General features: G+C 47.5%; 1 protein-coding gene across 5 annotated transcripts in view; it reads right to left on the bottom strand.

Moving 5' to 3' along the window:
* MYOF (myoferlin) overlaps positions 1-17,881 on the bottom strand; it is a 140,164-nt gene that overhangs the window by 13,878 nt on the left and 108,405 nt on the right. For 2 of the 5 annotated variants that reach the window (XM_059662862.1, XM_059662861.1), the window contains 10 exons: positions 16,632-16,708; positions 14,442-14,498; positions 13,039-13,050; positions 11,695-11,793; positions 9,990-10,115; positions 7,972-8,127; positions 7,446-7,537; positions 3,737-3,907; positions 2,638-2,786; positions 408-547 (listed from right to left, as the gene is read on the bottom strand). In XM_059662862.1, the coding sequence (XP_059518845.1) occupies positions 408-547; positions 2,638-2,786; positions 3,737-3,907; positions 7,446-7,537; positions 7,972-8,127; positions 9,990-10,115; positions 11,695-11,793; positions 13,039-13,050; positions 14,442-14,498; positions 16,632-16,708 (1,079 nt within the window). The remainder of the gene's footprint in view (positions 1-407; positions 548-2,637; positions 2,787-3,736; positions 3,908-7,445; positions 7,538-7,971; positions 8,128-9,989; positions 10,116-11,694; positions 11,794-13,038; positions 13,051-14,441; positions 14,499-16,631; positions 16,709-17,881) is intronic. The other 3 variants (XM_059662867.1, XM_059662863.1, XM_059662864.1) reach the window with 2 other exon arrangements.

The following is a 17,881-nucleotide window of genomic DNA, read 5'->3' on the forward strand; positions in this document are numbered from 1 at the left end:
ACCCAGCCGCAGTCCGGCCAAGGCGGGGCCACCTACCCTTTCCACATTTGGAAGCAGACGAGACTATGTTATAACCCAAAAGCTCAGAAGTCTCTGACTGTCTGCATTATTCTTACTCATGGGGAGGTACCACGGGAAGAGCCCAGACTCAAGGAGACCCAGAGAGAGAAACAGACAAGAGACAGAGAGAGGTCCTGGTCCAAGTTTGTTCTGAGTCATAGTCACTCTCCTGGCTGGATTTAGTGAATTGATTTTTACAATAAATTCCCCTTTGGGATGAAGCTAATCTGAGTTTCATTTCTATTGCTTGTGTTTCTAAACGTATCCAAAAGAGACAAGTCCGTGTCAACACTGCCACTACATCTGGGGTTTGGATGGTGGGTCCTGGAAGGTAGGGAGCCCCTTACCTGGGAGATGTGGGGCTGGAAGGTGCTGTGCAGAGTCCTTGTTTCCACATGCTCAGGGACCAGCCCCTGAGTCCTGAGGATGTGAAGGGCAAGGCGCTCGTCAGGGGCCCCGAGGTGCCGGTGCAGGATTTTGTTGGCTTCTGGAATGGAAAGCGGCACTGAAGCAGGATGGGCATCTGGGAACAGTCAGCCAGGTGGCCTGAGGGGCTTTCAGCACATCCTCCCAGACTTTGCAAAATGGTCAGGCAGTGCCTTTGTGCAAACTTCCACTTGAGAAGGAATCATTGATAGAAATGGCTCCTGACCAGGGACCCTGCCCCAACCAGGCTCACACCTGACTTGAAGGCTGCAATAGCAAAGGGACCAGACACATGAGAATGTGTGAGGCAGCCCTCGTTTATTTTGTGGCCAAGGCTCGCTGCCAGACTCTGTTTCCCAGACTCCCTTGCAGTTAGGCGTGGTCATGTGACCAGCCTAAACTAGAATGTAATGCAGGTGGAAGGGACATGTGTGTCACTTCTAGAACTGGCACGTAAAACCCTCTTGTGCAGAATCGTATATGCACCTTTCTCTTCTGGATACGGAAGAAATTAGCAACCTTGACACCTGGGCTGAAGGACGGCTGGGCTATAAGGTGGGAGGGCTGAGTCCATGCAGCACTGCGTGGAAGAGGGCCACTGACCTGTAGGAATACCTGCTTTGAATTTATGAGGAATAAACTTTTATTGTGTTAAGCCACCGGAATTTGTAAATTTAATTGTCCCAGCAGCTGGCATCACTGTGGCATTTAAAACACACAGCCCCCAAATTCTTCAACACTCCTCCTACTGAGGCGGGGTGTGTGTGTGTGTGTGTGTGTGTGTGTGTGTGTGTGTGTGTCTATATCCTCTCTGAGTCTGGAGACTTATTTAACCATTAAAGAAAGGATGCTGTGTGACTTCTGAGGCTAGCTGTCAAAGGCCCCAGGGCTTCTGTCTGGTCCTGTTACGGCACTCACTCTGGGGGATGCCATCCACCAGGGAAGGAACATGGGGACCCAGGATTGCCCTGAGTAGGTACTCTGAGAAGGTGCCCCAACTGAGCTCCTGGTCAAGAACCAGCATCAACTGCCGGCTCTGTGAGTGAGCCACCTGGACAACCACCACGGTCGAGCCTTTGGATGACTGCAGCCCCAGCTGACACCTGCCAGCAGCCAGCTGTATGAGCAACTCAAGCGAGGACTGCCTGCTTGAGCCCTTCCTGGATTCCTAACCCACAAAACTGAGCAAAACAAAATGGTTGTTTTCAGCTGCTAAGTTTTGGAGTAATTTGTTACGTAACAATAGGAACTGGAACAGTCCTCGTGACTGACAGCTTTTGGGGGGTTACTTTCTGATTGTTTGGGGGTACCCTTCTCCACGGGGCCCTGTTGCTTGCCAGTTCATTCCGATCCCTTTTGCAAGTTCTCATGTTAACAGCATTTCTTCAACATACAATCCTCCCTAACATTGACTAAGTCTTCTTCATCAAAGGAAAAGATGAAGTACAGTGTCTTACAATGTCAGGAATAAACAGTTGGGGATCCAGAAGCACGTTCAATCCCAGGTGTCTTTACTCAGCTGTTTTTGGTTATCCTAGGAACCCTCAAGGCCAGCCCCACTGCCACCCCCTCTGGGAAGCCCTCCTTCCCTACACAACGCTGAATCATACTGTAGCTCTTATGCTCTATTAAATTAAGCTTATTTCAGTCTTTATCATAATGCGGAGAGCTATTTATGTGTCAGGACAGATTGTGTTATAAATTACTGCTTGGGAAAGAACAAGACCCAAAGCTCAGACGTGAACCAGATGTGAACTTAGCAGATTCTCTGAACCAACCCCATGCATCCCTGAGCCTTCCCAGAGAAGGGCTGGAAGAATGATGGCATAAACTTGGAAGAGAAATTCTTGCTTTACCATCTGAGCACTTTGCATTACATGGAAATTAGTCAATTACTAGAATTTCGTGTAAAAGATCGAACGGCTATGACCTAAAAAGGTCAAGTGAAACATAAGACAGACAAGAAAATGTGTCCACTTTGACACCTGACATGACAGCAACACTCCACTATAAAGGGGCTTTTGTTAGAGCGTCGGGAGTGGAGTCCCCTGTGGTACAATTAGGGTACTGCTCTGCCGGAAACCCTCCCCAGAGCAAACCAGCAATAGAAAGAGGTTGTTAGACTTTGTAACCAGCTTACAACGGGCTTACCAAATTCATCCAAACTGTATTCTCGTCCTCCATATCTGATTCTACTTCCATCTTCGGAGAGGATGGGTGGTGGGAAGCCTTTGAATCTGGCTACATTTTTAAGCAGCTGTGTTGGTCTCAATTGATCTCGCCAGGTATTCACTCCAGAACTGTGAATAACATCCCACCCCGAGTTACTGAAGGGCACACGGTCCTTCCTGGATTCACCCCCACACACAGATGTACAGGTGCCCATGTAACAAGGGAGCTCGGAATGTGTTCTGCGCTTTGGCTTTGCCTAGAAATCTGTTTCAAAGACCTAAAATCCACAGTTATTTTGGGCTCAGCCATTTGATCCTCTTTCTCCCCTCAATTTCCTCCTCTGTAAAAAATGAGTCTGACTGAGATGGCCATAATTACAACAGGCAAAGTCGTAAACTAGAAATCAGGAGCTGTATCTCATTGGAAACTGTAGCACTGGGGAAAGAGGGACATCACAAAATGGATCAATGGGGGAGGAAGGGCCAGGGAATCCTTGTTTTCAAAGGGCAGGGAATTCTTGCCACCAAACATTGCCTGCTCTCAGTGCCTGGCATCAAGGAGGGGGGTTCAAAGAACAGGAGCAAGGGGACCAGTTCCCTGAGTACTGCTCCCTATGCCATCCCCACAGAGCAGGCTCTGCTCCCCGGGCCAGCGTTTTACATAGTCTCCAATGTGAATGGCGCCCCTGGAGTTGGGTAATGGTATGGCCCCGATTCTCCCTAAAATAATCCTACCAAGAAAAACAGTATGTGTCTGACTCAAAGGAGCAGTGGCTCCAGGAAGACCAGCGCTGAGGTAGAGAGCCCAGGCTTCCTGGGGTTAATGTTTAGATGGAGCAAATGGTCTATCAGGGGTCCTCAAACTACGGCCCACGGGCCACATGCAAACACAAATATTGTATTTGTTCCCGTTTTGTTTTTTTACTTCAAAATAAGATATGTGCAGTGTGCATAGGAATTTGTTCATAGTTTTTTTTTAAACTATAGTCCGGCCCTCCAGCGGTCTGAGGGACAGTGAACTGGCCCCCCGTTTAAAAAGTTTGAGGACCCCTGGTACATTTATGGCCAAAGCAACTTACACGCAGTACTGCTCCGGGATGCCGCAGTGGGACCCAAACCGGGACAGGAACCGGTTTTCCAGGTCAATGATGGTTTCTCCCACTTTTTCATCACGGGTAAAGGTGTCGTAATCATAGACAGAGATTTTCAGATCTTTTTCTTGAGGTAGGTAGCAGGTCAGTTCATACATCCTAATAAACAAGTGCAAGGTTAGCCTCCCCGTGATCCCATGCGGTCCGCTCACAAGGCTCCGTGCGGAGAATCCCAGGCAGGGCTGTGACTGCCCCGACTAGGAAAGCCAGGTGCGGGGGGGTGGGGGGGTGTCTCGGTAGGTAGTGCATATTCCTAATAAGAACAAGAGATTATACACTTGCTCAGGAGAAGATCACGGGCTTTAAATCGTGTGCCTAAGTTTAAGTTCCAATCCCAGCTCTGCTGCTTACTAGCTGGGATCCCAGGCCGGTTCCTTAACCTCTCTGTGCTCAGTTTTCTCATCTGTAAGATGGTGATAGTAATACCCACCATCACAGTCAAGTGAAGAAATGCTTAGAGAGCATCTGGCATGAGTGCACTGCTCAAAACCCAACGGTTATAAGAATTCTTCGTTATAATAGTATGAACATTATTTCACATGCCTATTAACTGGGGCACCCAGGCATCTGCCCAGCTGGGAGATTAGTAGGGCATAAGCACCCTGATGTACAGCCCCGAGCTGTGCCTCTGCTCTGTCCCCTCTTCTGCCTAAACAGAAACCACCGTCCCCTGGAACGTCCTGACTCGCCCCACAGGGCACGGGGAGTGGGGGTGGGGGGGTGGGGAGAATGAGAATGCAATTCGCCAACGCGGTTCTTACAGCCTTTCCAGAGCATCCATATTAAAATACAAACACTTCTGAGATAAAGGTAAATAAGCGAACAGCACTTTCTGTGGGAGGTGAGTAATGTGCAGGTCCTGAGAGCGAGATAAACCGAACAGCATACGCTCCAGAAGGGCGGGGTTTGGTTCCGTATTTGCCCCATTCACAGAGGAACGGGTCCCCTAGTAGGTGCTCAATAAATGGCAGAAAACTGTGGGAGGCCTCTCCCATCCCCGCCTCTGGCCCCCCCTGCGGCCCCCCCCCCCCCGTGCCTCCTCCCTTCTCCTTGCTCTCTGGTGTGTGGACTGGTTCCTGCCCAAGAGCCAGGAATGTTCAGGAATCCATATGAGCAGAGGGTGTGTGCCAATAGGGCTCTGGAGAAAAGCCGCCACTCGAGTGTCTCCTGGATAAATCCCAGACTTTAGGCCACCGCAGCCAGGAAGGGGCCTACAGGGGGCAGCAGCCACAGGAGAAAAGGAGCTTGGGTCACGACCACCCAGGAAGCACTGTAGCCACCAGTGCCCCATAGCAACATGGTTCCAATACTGGATTCCAAGGGACAGGCAAGTAAGATGAGAACCCCTTCTGATGGCACTCCTCTGAGCACACTAAGGCTCTGACAAGTCCCGCAGTTATCCTTTTCAACCCAAGTGTCGTGGTGTGATGAAGAAGTACTTTTTTCTTGGGCCGCACCCATTAAGATGTTATGGGAGACGCTGACATTCCTTTGCATGTGAGCTGGCCATGGTGTGGTCGGCATATGCTGAATGATGACTGAGGACAGGCATTTTGTCTCTTCCTGAATTCCTCTCCCAGAGTCCCTGAGAGTCTTGCTGAGAAGAAAGCTACCCTCTAAGACAGGCCAGGGACCACAGCCGCCTGAGGGGCTGCAGAGCCGGCGTCTCCTTGGCCCCACCTGGCTGGATGGGGGAGGAGTGGGGCGTGGGGGGGATCTGCACAGACGCCAGACAGGGATTGGCCGAGCAGAGCCCGACAGCATCACTTCCTCCCTGGGTGGCTCCGAGCAAGACTTTTCCTGCCACTTAATTAAGCTTGTGTTTGGCTCCTCTGAGACAAGCGATTCAGACTGGGCCGCCTTTCTCCCTTAAAAGCTGGCTTCCTCCGCTTCCCTGTCTCCCTCACACGGAGCCCTCCTTCCTGCCCTGCGTGCCTTTTCCTGTCTAGACCTCGGGGCTGGATCAGGGGGAGAAAAGGAGAACGATCAAATTGCGGAGCCAGAGGATTACTTCCACTCCCTGGACCAGCACGTGGCCGCGGGGCGTGCAGCGCAGAGGGTGTGCGCGTGTGTGCTCCGGCGCGAGTGAGTGTGAGGTCCCCTGTGCATGGGTGTGACGGGGTGTGAGCGAGGGGACAAGGGTGTGTGTGAACCAGAGAAGCTTTGAGTGACAAAGACTTTCTTGTGTGTGTGTGTGTGAGAGAGAGAGAGAGAGAGAGAGAGAGAGAGAGAGAGAGAGAGAGAATGCCAAAGGTCACAAACCAACAAACATGAGTAGAAGAGGATGGGCAAGATGATAAAGATAGACATGAACAGGTAGGCCACACGTCAGCTGAGAACAAAGTAGTCTCCCACTTGGCAAGGTTCTTGGAAAATGACCCTGTTCACACAAATGTTTTGTACAAAAAGAGCATTTTCCTGTAAGTGGTGCTCTGCCATGAATATGAAGCATTACCGGGAGTGTTGGGACAATCTGGGGCTTGGAGTCAGGAATTTCTACCTAAATCTTGGCCCCATCATGGACTAGGTCTGGGTTTTTCCTTCCCCTGTACAGCGGGCCGCTGGTCCCTGCCCTGACACGGAGACGAAAATCAGGCGGCGGCGGCCACAACTCCGCCGTGTGGACACGGTGCCGATGCTGCGTTCCGGTGGCCGGGGTTTGATTCCTGACTCTGCCTCTTACCAGCTGGCACTTTAGGCCCTGATTTCCTCTGCGCCTTAGTTTCCTCTGTTTAAAATGGGGGTAAATGGCGCCTATGGGCTGTTAAATTTTTGAGATGTTTTATGTAAAACAGCTCAGCATAGCACCTGCCCACAGTAAAAGCTTAGCTAATAATAGCGATTGTTAAGTGTGCAGGCAATTTATAACTGAAAAACGCTGGTCCTAGTTAGAGGTCACTTGGGTTTGTCTTACCCTTGAGGGGTTCTGATGAGAGCACAAGTCTAAGTGGCCACCATGATGAAAATAATGCTATTTCAAGAATCTTCGGGAACTGAAGGCAGAGGGGGCAGGACATTGTGACCCCATCACTTTCTGCCCCTCCTCAGTCTTGATAACAGCCAATAATATGTATATTCGCTGGATCATAATGGAACTTGAACGTCCCAGAAAACAGAGCCCAGGCTGGATTCAGGGAGGGAGAACCACATTGTCACCGCAGGTAAGCCACCAGTTACCCTGCCTACCTTTCTTGTCTAGAACCCACAGACACAGCGGCCTCCCAGGCCTTGGGCCATCCCTGCACCCATCCCTGACCCCATCCCCGCCCCCAGGTCTCAGAACCTATCTCTCCCAGAAGAGCCCATCTCATGACTTGGTTATTTTCTTCATGACACTTTTTACTCCCATGAAATTCTTTAACATGTGCATTTTCATATTTATTGTCTGCTCTAAAGACTGGAATTTTTAGAAGTCTATTGTTGAAAGTATTACAGATGTCCCTCCCTCTTTCCCCCGTTGACGCCCTCCACTCTGCCCCTGCCCCTCCCCAGGCCTTCCCCGCACTATTGTTTGAATATTTGTCCAGTTCATGGACGCAGGTTCAGAGCCTAGAACAGACTTTGGCACATGTATCATTCTTCATTTGCATGCCATGAAGAAATGAAGGACTGGAAGACGTGTAGACGGGCACCTTACCTGCCGAAAACCGGGTTGAGGGTGTTGGGTATGTAGTGGTCCCGATCTTCGATTACTTTTTTGCCCAGCGTTATTTTTATATACGGGTCACACTGTGAGGACAAAACAGATGGCAGGTGATGTCACCGTGGGGTACCATCACTTTCTGGGACAGATGCAGGTGGCCTCCACAGCCACTCTCAAAGGCCGTGGCCCAGTGCGCCTCAGACAAGGTCTGAGCAAGGCTTCCCCACGTGGCACACGGCCAGCCGCCCTCAGGGAAGGGGTGTGGGGCCTGCTGCGGCAGAGGAGTGATAGAGCACGTCTCTTCTCTCCTCGAGGTCACATCAGTAAAATGAGGATGAAGCAGACCGATCCAAGCCCCTCCAGCTCTTAGATAAATGCCCCTCTTGAATGCATTGTTTTGATGGAGTATCTCTCCCCCAATGAGATAACAGATGCCCCCAAAGAAAGAACATGACAATTACTGTGGTTGATGACTGTAATTATCTTGCTACAGCAGAAGGCCCCACACCCAAACTCTTACCAGGCCATTGTTGTCCTGGGGCTGGAGCTCTAAGCCTCGAACAATGTAAATCCGAACCGTGCATTCCTGTGGGACGCTGTCAGGTAATTCCCGAAACTGCCTGGGAGGGGGCGGCACACTGGGGTCATCCGGCAGTGGGTAGATTCTAAAGGAGCCCTAGAGAGAGACACACAGGTGGGCTCACAGGGCCCGGGGTGACCTGGGCAGAGGGCGTCTGGGCAGTGCGCCCCCACCCCCCCAGGGCACTCCAGGACAGCCACAGGGGTGTGCACTAGGTGAGGAAGGGCTGCCTTTTGTGGAAAAACAACAACAACAACAACAACAACAACAACAACAACATGTATTGAACTTTACATTCTTCCTGTAGGGAAAGTGAAATAATGGTAAAGTATTTATTTAATAGGTTACAGGGAGAAGGGCAGGGCAGAAGCAGGGAGACGGGGCAAAAGTTGGAGGTGGTTTGGACCAGGATGATGGCAAAGAAGGTGGTAAGAAGTGAGGCTCTGCACATATTTGCAAGAAGGAATGAAGAAATTATTTTAAACCCCCACTAAAGTTCTAGAGTAATTTCCCTTTTCCTGGGTCACCCCGTAAACCCTCTCCCACTCCAAGGCAAACTCCTGTTCATCCCTCGGGTCTCCGCTGAAAGGTGTCCCCTCTTCCAGGAAACCTCCCTGACTGCCCAGGGCCCGGTGTGTCTCCTGCATGCTCTCATCCAACTCTGCACTCACTCCTGTCTCAGCGCTGACTTCTGTGCTGTAATTGTCTATTTGTTGTCTATATTCTTCACTGTCACATTATACTCTCCAGTACCTAACACAGGGCTGGGTGTATAGCAGCGGCACAAAGAATGTGTTTTGAATGAGTGAGCCGTCAGGCCTGCTTAAGAGGCCATATATTTTATCCAGAAACCAGCTTAAGCACAAGAGAAAACACTAAAGTTGGATTCAGAACACATGGATTCTAGTGCCAGCTACACTCACTCCGCCAAGCAGCATGAAGTTAGCACCTAATATGTGCCATGTACTGGGGACCCAAACATAACCTCAAGAAACCCAGTGTGGCACGGGGATGCTCTATGGGTCTGACCCTCATGCCATCTCTGATTGCTCGGTGGGACGCTGTAATGAGGACTTTGAGGCCATGTGCAGGGTTCAGTGCTCTGATCGACTGGCAATGTCTGCTACTGGGAAGGACTGGGAAGCTATGGCACAGCTGCCAAGGATTTGCCAACAACGGCTGGAGGGAGGAGCAGTCCCGAAAGCAGATACTTGCAAGTGAAAGGTGCTTTAATAGGGGCAGGAGCCCAGGCCTGTGGAAGCCTGGAGCAGCAGTGAGTCACTGCCAGAAGCAATCAGGGAACACTTCACAAAGAACGTGACATTTGAGCTGGCTTAAAAGAAGGAGTAGGAGTTTGTCAGACCACAAAGAGGGAAGGGAGGGCATCCAGGGAAGGAAGGAAACCTGGCCCAAGTCTCCGAGTTGTGAAAGGACAAGGTGTGTTCGGGGCTTGGGAGGGGTCCTCACGGGATGGGGGAGACAAGTGGCTAAGTCGCTTGTGAAACGCTGGCTCCACCTCAGGAAGGAGTTGAGACTTGATCGGGTGGAAACCCAAACGCTATCTCTAAGCAGTCAAGAAGCATGATCAGGTTTGGTCGTCCGGAGGAATGGGCTGGAGTGGGGACGAGAAAGGTGGCATGGACAACCAGTTGGGGCGTTGCCATATCGGTCCTGCTGAACGCCTGGGAGGGGTGGTGGGCATGGGGAGGGGCCCTGGATCTTGGAGAGGCTGAATCTATAGGATTCCAGGCTGCTTGGCATGAGGAGGAAGAGAGAGACTGAGAATGGCTTTGAGTGTTCTGTTCCCGGTCCCCATTGCCCTTTTCCTAGTTAGCGCCTCCTAGCATCTTCCAGATGTCAGAGGACATGACCCTTTCTGGCGGCGGGCTGTCCTTTATCCTCGGCCTATAAAGAAATTGAGGTGGATTTTACACGGGACAAACACGCATTGTACTCACCTTAAACTCTCCTACCACAGAAGGGTCTTCATTCTCGTCTGATTTGCCTCGATACAGCTTGAAAGTATTTGAGAAGTCTGTCAGGCCCTCAAATTCTGCCACATCCTCTAGTTCACAGTCATATATCTGAAAACCATCAACAGAGTCTTAACTTCTCATTAAAATGCAGGTGGAGTATAAAACAAAACAAACAAACAAACAAAAAGACTGATTATACCAAATGGGCATGAGGATGGAGATGGGGCAATGGGAAGCCTCAGAATCCTGGCAGGAGGGTAGAAAGGCACAACCCCTTTGGAAAAAGGTCTGCCAGGTTCTTATGGGGTTAAACAGCCACCTATTCTATAATGCAGACATTGCAATCCTAGGTACTTAATCAAGAGAAATAAAAATAAGTCTACATGGTACAAGAATGCCCATAGCAGCCTCATCATCAGGTTCCCCAGTTTGGATAAACAAATCATGGCCATCCAGATAAGGATAAAAAGGGACAAACTAACTGCACACACAACAGCATGATGGATCCCAAAGCTACTATGTTGGGCTAAAGAAGCCACACACAAAATACATACTGTATGCATCTATTTACATGAAGCATAAAAACAGGCCAAATCAATCTTTGGTGATGAAATCACATCTGTTGTCTCTGGGAGTGAGGAAAGGTAGTGGGGAATTGACTGAAAGGGGTACAAAGGAGTTTTCCATGTTGATGGGAATGTTCTTTGCCTTGTTTTGGTGGTGGTTTACACAAGAGTATAGAATGACCCAAACTCATGGAATGGATTACTTTATGTATGTAAATTATACCTTGACAAAAAACACACACACAAAAAAACACAACAAACTAGAAGAGAAGGAGGATGAGGAGGAAGGATGAGGAAGAGGGAAGAAAGAAGGGGAGGAGGGAAGGAAACAATGAAGGAGGGAAAAAGGATGGATCGTGGGACTGATCAATCAGACCAGTCTGATCATTTTTCTAAATTAGTGGTTCTTTACATGCCAGTATTTCTTAAAGCTGCATTGAGCTGTTATGACAATAACATGAAAGGATGTGGGTTTTTCCACTTTGATGGGGAAATACATCATTTCTCATTTTAGAGTTTCTTTCTCCTATGTATTGTTTTAAAAACTTTCCCATTGGCTTCTACTTGAGTGTATTACAATCTGAAAAATTGAATGAAGAATTGGAAAACCCAAACATGAACAGAAAGATCATGGATGGTCAGACCTGCCTAGCTCAAGAGCCTATCTTCTTCCCCCTGGACACACATGCCCATGGTTGTGACTGTATGCTGCATACGTGTAACTGAGTCAACTTATTAGCTTGTGAAGCTGATGACTGTATGCAGGACTGAATGAAGCATGTTGACATTTCATGCGGTTCATGTGACTGTGACTTTTAGGTCCCCGTGGGTCAAAGCAGACAACTGTTGACCTAATTAATGTGGAGCCAACCCATTCCCAACCCTCTGCCAGATGCTCCAAAGTGGCAGTCACGTAAACATAGATCAACAGCTGTCCTCAAGCCCTTGGAGTCTTGGTAAAGTCAAAACCCATCGCAAGAGGGCTCAACAGGAGGCCAGAGGTGCTCCTGGCCGCTCCCGGTCAGCACGCGCCCTTGGACCTTTCTGTCTTCTGCTTAGCTACGCCCGTGGCCAAGTTTAGTGACTGTTGTTCCCCACCCCAGCAGCACAGGCCCAGGTACCTTGAGTTTGGAATAGCCTTTCTGAATGTATTGTCCACATTTCTCATGTTCCCCTGTGGAAGCGTAAAATTTACTCCACCAGTCAACGATTTCTTCCTCCTGAAGAAAGACATGTCAAGAAGGAAAAATCTTTAGTGATGACCAAGATTTCCAATCAATGCAGGGAAACTCATACGTAATAGGCAATAGAAATAGGTACTTCTGAACCCGAAACAGGCAAGATTACATGATTTTTGTTTACATGTCCAATAGATAAAGCATTCACGACTCTTCTAGAAGCTGGAGGTGAAACAATCCTTGGCTAATAAAATGTGTTTGGCATTACTGCCCACAGCTATACTAGATGATTTTCTTACATCCTATGGATGCAATCAATTCATCTGTCTGTTTTTACTTTTTTATGCTCTGGACTTGATAGTTACATATACAGATAATAGATTAAAAGAAAACCTTCAAAATAGGTTTTCTACTATTTCATTTCCCTAGCCCCTTCAGCTGGCAATGTCTTGTATAACAAAGTGCACTAACTAAGAGTTGGAAAAAGTGGTTCTAATCCAAGTTCCATCCTTTACATTATACACCATATCCTTCTGTGATAAGCCATACCAGCTTGAGCACATCCTTTAATGTCTCTGAGCATCAGTTTCTTCATCCACTGACTGGGATAATAACACAACCTGTCTCCATCTTCAGAGGTAAATAAAATCATTATTTTTGTAAATAAGTTCATTAGGAGAAAGAGCTTTGCAAGTGATAAAATGCGAAACAAAAGTAGGAAGGTGCTATGGTTCGTTTAGACCAGGGGCTCCCAGCCTATCCTTGGAGATTGTGGCTCAGTCAGCCTGGGAGAGACCTGGGAACCCAGTATGCTCCCCTAGGTCCCCAGGCGACTCCAATGCACAGCCAGTGTGGTTTAGCTGGGTGGTTCTTAATTGGGCAGAAGAAACAGCACATCAGAGTCATCTGTGGAACATTTTCAAACTGCCAAAGGCTATAGTTTATAGAAGCTGCTGTAAATCTCAGATTTATAACAAACAGATCCTCATCACACCCACCAATTGCTTATTTTAATCTACCTACGAAAGAGTGGTGAGTGTCTCCTAAATACAGTGTCACCTGCAGCAGAGTTTCCTACGCAGTCTTGGGGGAAAGAAGAAGGAACACTCGAGAAAAGCTACTTTTTATCTGTGTACAGTATATGTACGTACACACACACACACACACAGTTATTTCCCCGTTAGGGGTCAGTAACCTACCCTGCATTTAAAAAAATTTTCTTTATATATTAGCTATAGGCAGAAAATATAGGAATCTTAACTCTAGTACAGTATATACAACAGTTACCTTTTCTGTCAGCTGCTCGTCACATGTATGGGCAAGAAGAAGGCAGACCACACAACAGGTCACACAGATATGAGACCCCATGAGCATTGGGTTGAAAGAGAAAGAGAGAAGGAGGAATTATTCTCATGCATGCTTTATATCATCAACATTCTGATGGACCATTTCAATTATTTAAGATGATCATAATTCAACAGATCTTACTGTTTGTTTGTTTTTTTCTGAAAATGTGCAAAGGGTTATAAACAATGTTAAGCTGAAAGGCTCAGAGGGAGCCACCGCATCCCATGGTTACAATCTCATTGTCGGCAGCACAGTGGCCACACAGGAGGGGCCCTGCAGCTGCTCATCTTCCTGCCCCAAACCTCCATTCCATCAGCCCCAAAGGGGTACCCTCAACTTAGCCTAATTCTTTTCCCTTCAAACACTCTTTCACAAGGCATTCATGTCTCGCAGGACCCCAATATCATCCTGTGGGCACTTTTTCTTGGTTTTTCCCCCCGCACGTATATTATAGCACCATATACATATTCATTTGTCAAAATTACTCTAAATGTCAAGTTTCTCACGGGCCCAATCCTTCCTTTTGAGTTTCTGCATGAAGAACCCAACCCTGATCTCGGAGCACATCCAGGAGATGAGAGAACAGGGAGCCAGGATGTTGGGGCTTCAGTTTTCTCTTGGCACCTGCTGCAACTTGCCCTTGAGGGCAGTTGGAAGGAGTCTTACCCAGACCCTCTCTCTGAAATCCTAACTTCAAGTTCACCTTTAATGTGAGGAGAGAGCAGCCCCTCCCAACAGGCGCTCCCTGCAGCTGCTGCGTGGGTGGCCACAGGGCTTCTTCCGGCTGCGTTGGTTCAGCACACAGAATTGCCAAGAGAGGCAGAGAGGCAGGTAGACAGAGGGTAACACTTCTTTCTATTAGATCCAAACCAAAGCGGGATTAAAGGTTAAATTGTCACAGCCGAATTGAGATTTTGGAGGGAGATTTTTATGCCAAAAGTGCTTTTACTTTCTGAACAGTTCGTGAATTCAGATTTTCAGAGTTTGTTTATTCACTTCTATTTTGTGCTTCTCGAAATCATTTCAAAGAAGAGAACAGTTCATGATTGAAAAGGCATTATTCAAAACAAGCTGCTGATTTTAAAATGTAGGGTTAACGTGGGAGAATTTATTCATGCCGCTTGCTCATCAGTTCATATGGAAAAGGAACTGAAGCAAACCACTTGCTCTATCACATCCAAACAGAAGATTCTCCCCCTTTGGCTTAGGACAATTGAATTTGCTTAAAGATCGCCTTTCACTCCAAAATCTACTAATAGAAAGAATCCAAAAGGAGAATTCAGGACTTTAGACGGAGCCCCCGCAGCCCCAGGCAGCCTCATGCATTTTCTTATCATACATACATGCACTGTCGTTGGAGAAACCATTTTGCCGAGTGCTGTTGACATACTGCTTAAGCACTGGAAGTGGAAGGCAATTGTTGAGATGCCATGTAGCAACATCCATGTTATCTGGCTAGCACTTACCAATTTGCCCTGAAGACTTACTTCTCACTTTTCTTGTGATAGTGCTGAGCCCATTGGTTCAGAGCTCCTACAGTCAATCACAGGGTTTGGGTCTCTGTGAGGGCGAGACTGTCACCCAGAGCCACAGCCTCCAGCTCCCGTCAAGGGCACAGTTAGTTTTGACCCACCCCCTTGACTGACCCATATACAAGGCTTGAATTGGGTTAGTGGTAGATGTTACATTACACGCTCATCGCATGTACATGTAAGCCATGCCTATCATGCATGCATGCATATTACATGTATGCATGTACAAGGCTACATGTACATGTCATGGAGGACATCAGCAAGCTTATTACTGGCTCTTCCAAAGCTCAACTTTACTCATCAGACTGCATAGATATGCACGGCCTTCCCTGATGAACCGGTAGAGGCAGTTTTTTAGAGGAGATTCCAACCAGTCTTTCTTATCAACACAGGGTACCTCAACTGGGTGTTAGGAAAGCAAGCTGATCAACGGCACTTACAACACAGTGGGGTAGTACCCACCGATGACTGCTGCTACCATCCCCCAAAGGCTAGGTTGTCATTTAAATGCTAGGATGTAAACTGAACTTTCACAGTGTGTTGCTACAGTAACCCAGTCATCTGTTAACTATTTTTAAGAAACGAATGAGAACAGTGGCACAGATTGGCTTTCTTCTTCTTCTTCTTCTTGACCCTCCCACCCCCATACCTAGGCCTACTGAGTACACAGTGGGCACAAATAAGAACTGATTGACGATGGGAGGTAAAAAGGCTGGAGGCAGATTATAGAGCAGGATCTTAAACTCCTTTTTTCCAGAGTGTCGTAAAAATGTTCATAAAGGATCTTGAGTGTATCATACTAAACTTCTCCCTAGGCCACTACTGTTTAATGGGGAATGTTTGGGGTAGTTTACAAAGGGAACCCAATAGTTTTGCAGATTGGATACTGTCATCTGCGATGGTGGAGGAATCTCAGGGAATAGAACCTAACACACTGCTACACAGTGCTGGCTGTGGAGACCACATTTAACACGGTCCAGTGGGTGAGTTTAATGCAGTGGGAAGGAAGTGGCCTTTTTTTAAGGCACTGTTTATGGACATAACACATTAAAATGCAATCATGTGCATTTTTTGGCCAGTTTGCACCTTAAAGCATGCTGTGAAAGCCCATCCTACATGCCAACAGAAACAGGGAGATATTTGATGTTTTCTTTTTTGTGGGCCAAGACCTTCCACCGCTTCCCCCCACCCCACTCATACAATTGGCTGAATGGTTTTAAAATAGGATCCTGAGTGAGCATTTCCATCAATTTCTTGACTTCAAAACCACAGTGAATATAAGAATCGGGGATATCCCATGCACTGACAAATAGGGCCATTAAAAATCCATGACCCTTCTGCTTCATGTAGGGAAAAAATTGGTGTGCTACATGCATTTATCTTCCCAATGTGGTAATGCTATAAATTTGCACTTGAAATTTCTTTTGCTAGCAAATGATATCCCTCAGACTGCCCACACCAATGGTTCTCCGACCTGCCTGCAAATCAGAATCACTTGGGGAGATTTTAAAATATACTGATGTCTTGCCCAGTCGGTGTGGCTCAGTGGTTGAGCATCAAGCTATGAGGTCACAGTTTGATTCCATTCAGGGCACATGCCCGGGTTGCGGCCTCGATCCCCAGTAGGGGGTGTGTAGGAGGCAGCTGATTGATGATTCTTTCTCATCATTGATGTTTCTGCCTCTCTCCTTTTCCCTTCCTCTCTGAAATCAATGAAAATATTTTAAAAATACAATACAATAAAATATATTGATGTCTAGGTTCCTCTTGGAGGGTGGGGCCTGGGGATATTTTAAGTATCTGGGGTGACTGAGGGTAGAGGACATTAATCCACATAGCATCACTATAACTTTTGATGAGTACAAGATTCAGATTCTTTATCTTGGAAAGTTGATAGTTATTATTTTAATTGCATTGAGTGCTTGTTTGACTAAATTCACCAATGCTTAGATACCTGGAAGATAAAACTGACGTTATTCAATGGCCAGTTCTGAAGCCTACCTTCGAAGCCAGTAATGGTTTGGTGTCTTCTATTTCAATAATGACGTCCCGGCAGGGTGGGGTAGACATAAAGGAGGCTGCAAGACAATTTCATAATCTAAGATGCTTATGAAAATACAGTGATGAGTCTACTTCAAGTTCAAGTTTAACAGCCACAGAGTGGATGGTAGAGTTTCCTCCTGGATGAGACTACTGAATGGAGAGGAGAACACTCCAATATAGAAAATAATCCAACAATTCATCACTTTTCCCAAAATATGATACGATTTTAGACATTTTCAGGGGACTATATGCCCCCCCCCTTTTTTTTTTGCCTTAGAGAGTTAGCCCAGTGCCTATACACAGCAAGTGCTCAAAAAAGAATTATGGCAATACATGTCTTTCTTTAGAGGATGCAGAAGTCGGGGGGAGGGTTGGGGAAACCTACATCTAAGGGGGAGCCTCTTTTTTGTAGAATCTGTTCTAAGACACAGAAAAGCTAAGCAGGGTGAAGAGCTGCACATTTCAGTGGCTCAGTCAGCCCTGGTTGTTGTAATATAAGCACAGGGAAATGGCACATGCCCTGACTTTATGTACTTTCCAGACTATTTGTGGCTCTGGATTTTGGGGTTACAGCAAGGACTCAGGGGCAGCCCCCAGGCTCACTAGGTTGGTTCAGCTAAAGGGTTGCCAAAGCTGCAGCCTAGGGTGAGGGTGAGGGTGAAGGTGAGGGTGAGGGTGAGAGGTAAGTTTACCCTTTATGGAAGAAGCATCAAGCAGTCAGACATTCAACAGGAGACCAGAACCCACACAGAGCCAACTCTGCCAAGCCAAAAGAACTCTCTGCACAACCCACTGGGCAACTGACAGATAGGACATTAAGGCGTGGAGGGAAGACACATTTTCTAGATACCTACCATGTGCCGGGCAGTGGGGTAAGCTCTTCACATATAGGATCTCATTTAATCCCTCAACAATACTGTAAAATATGTACCACTGTCCCCATTATAAAGATTAAAAAGCAAGCCCCGTCTAAGAGAAAGCAAACCACTTGCTTTAGGTTAAACATTAGTGGTAAGTGGAAATAAGTCATCGAGGTCTGTCTGACCCCAAAGTTCGCGTTTTAAGCATCATACATGAGCCCAGAGCAAACACTCAATAAATGCTAGAGAAATGATCGGGGCGACACTGGGGCGGCAGGGCAGACTGACATTTATTGAGTATCCAGGACACACCAGTTGCTATGCTAGGTCATTGTGTATCCATGTGGC

Source organism: Myotis daubentonii, chromosome 13 (genome assembly GCF_963259705.1).
Source record: "Myotis daubentonii chromosome 13, mMyoDau2.1, whole genome shotgun sequence".
In the NCBI taxonomy this organism is placed as follows: domain Eukaryota; kingdom Metazoa; phylum Chordata; class Mammalia; order Chiroptera; family Vespertilionidae; genus Myotis; species Myotis daubentonii.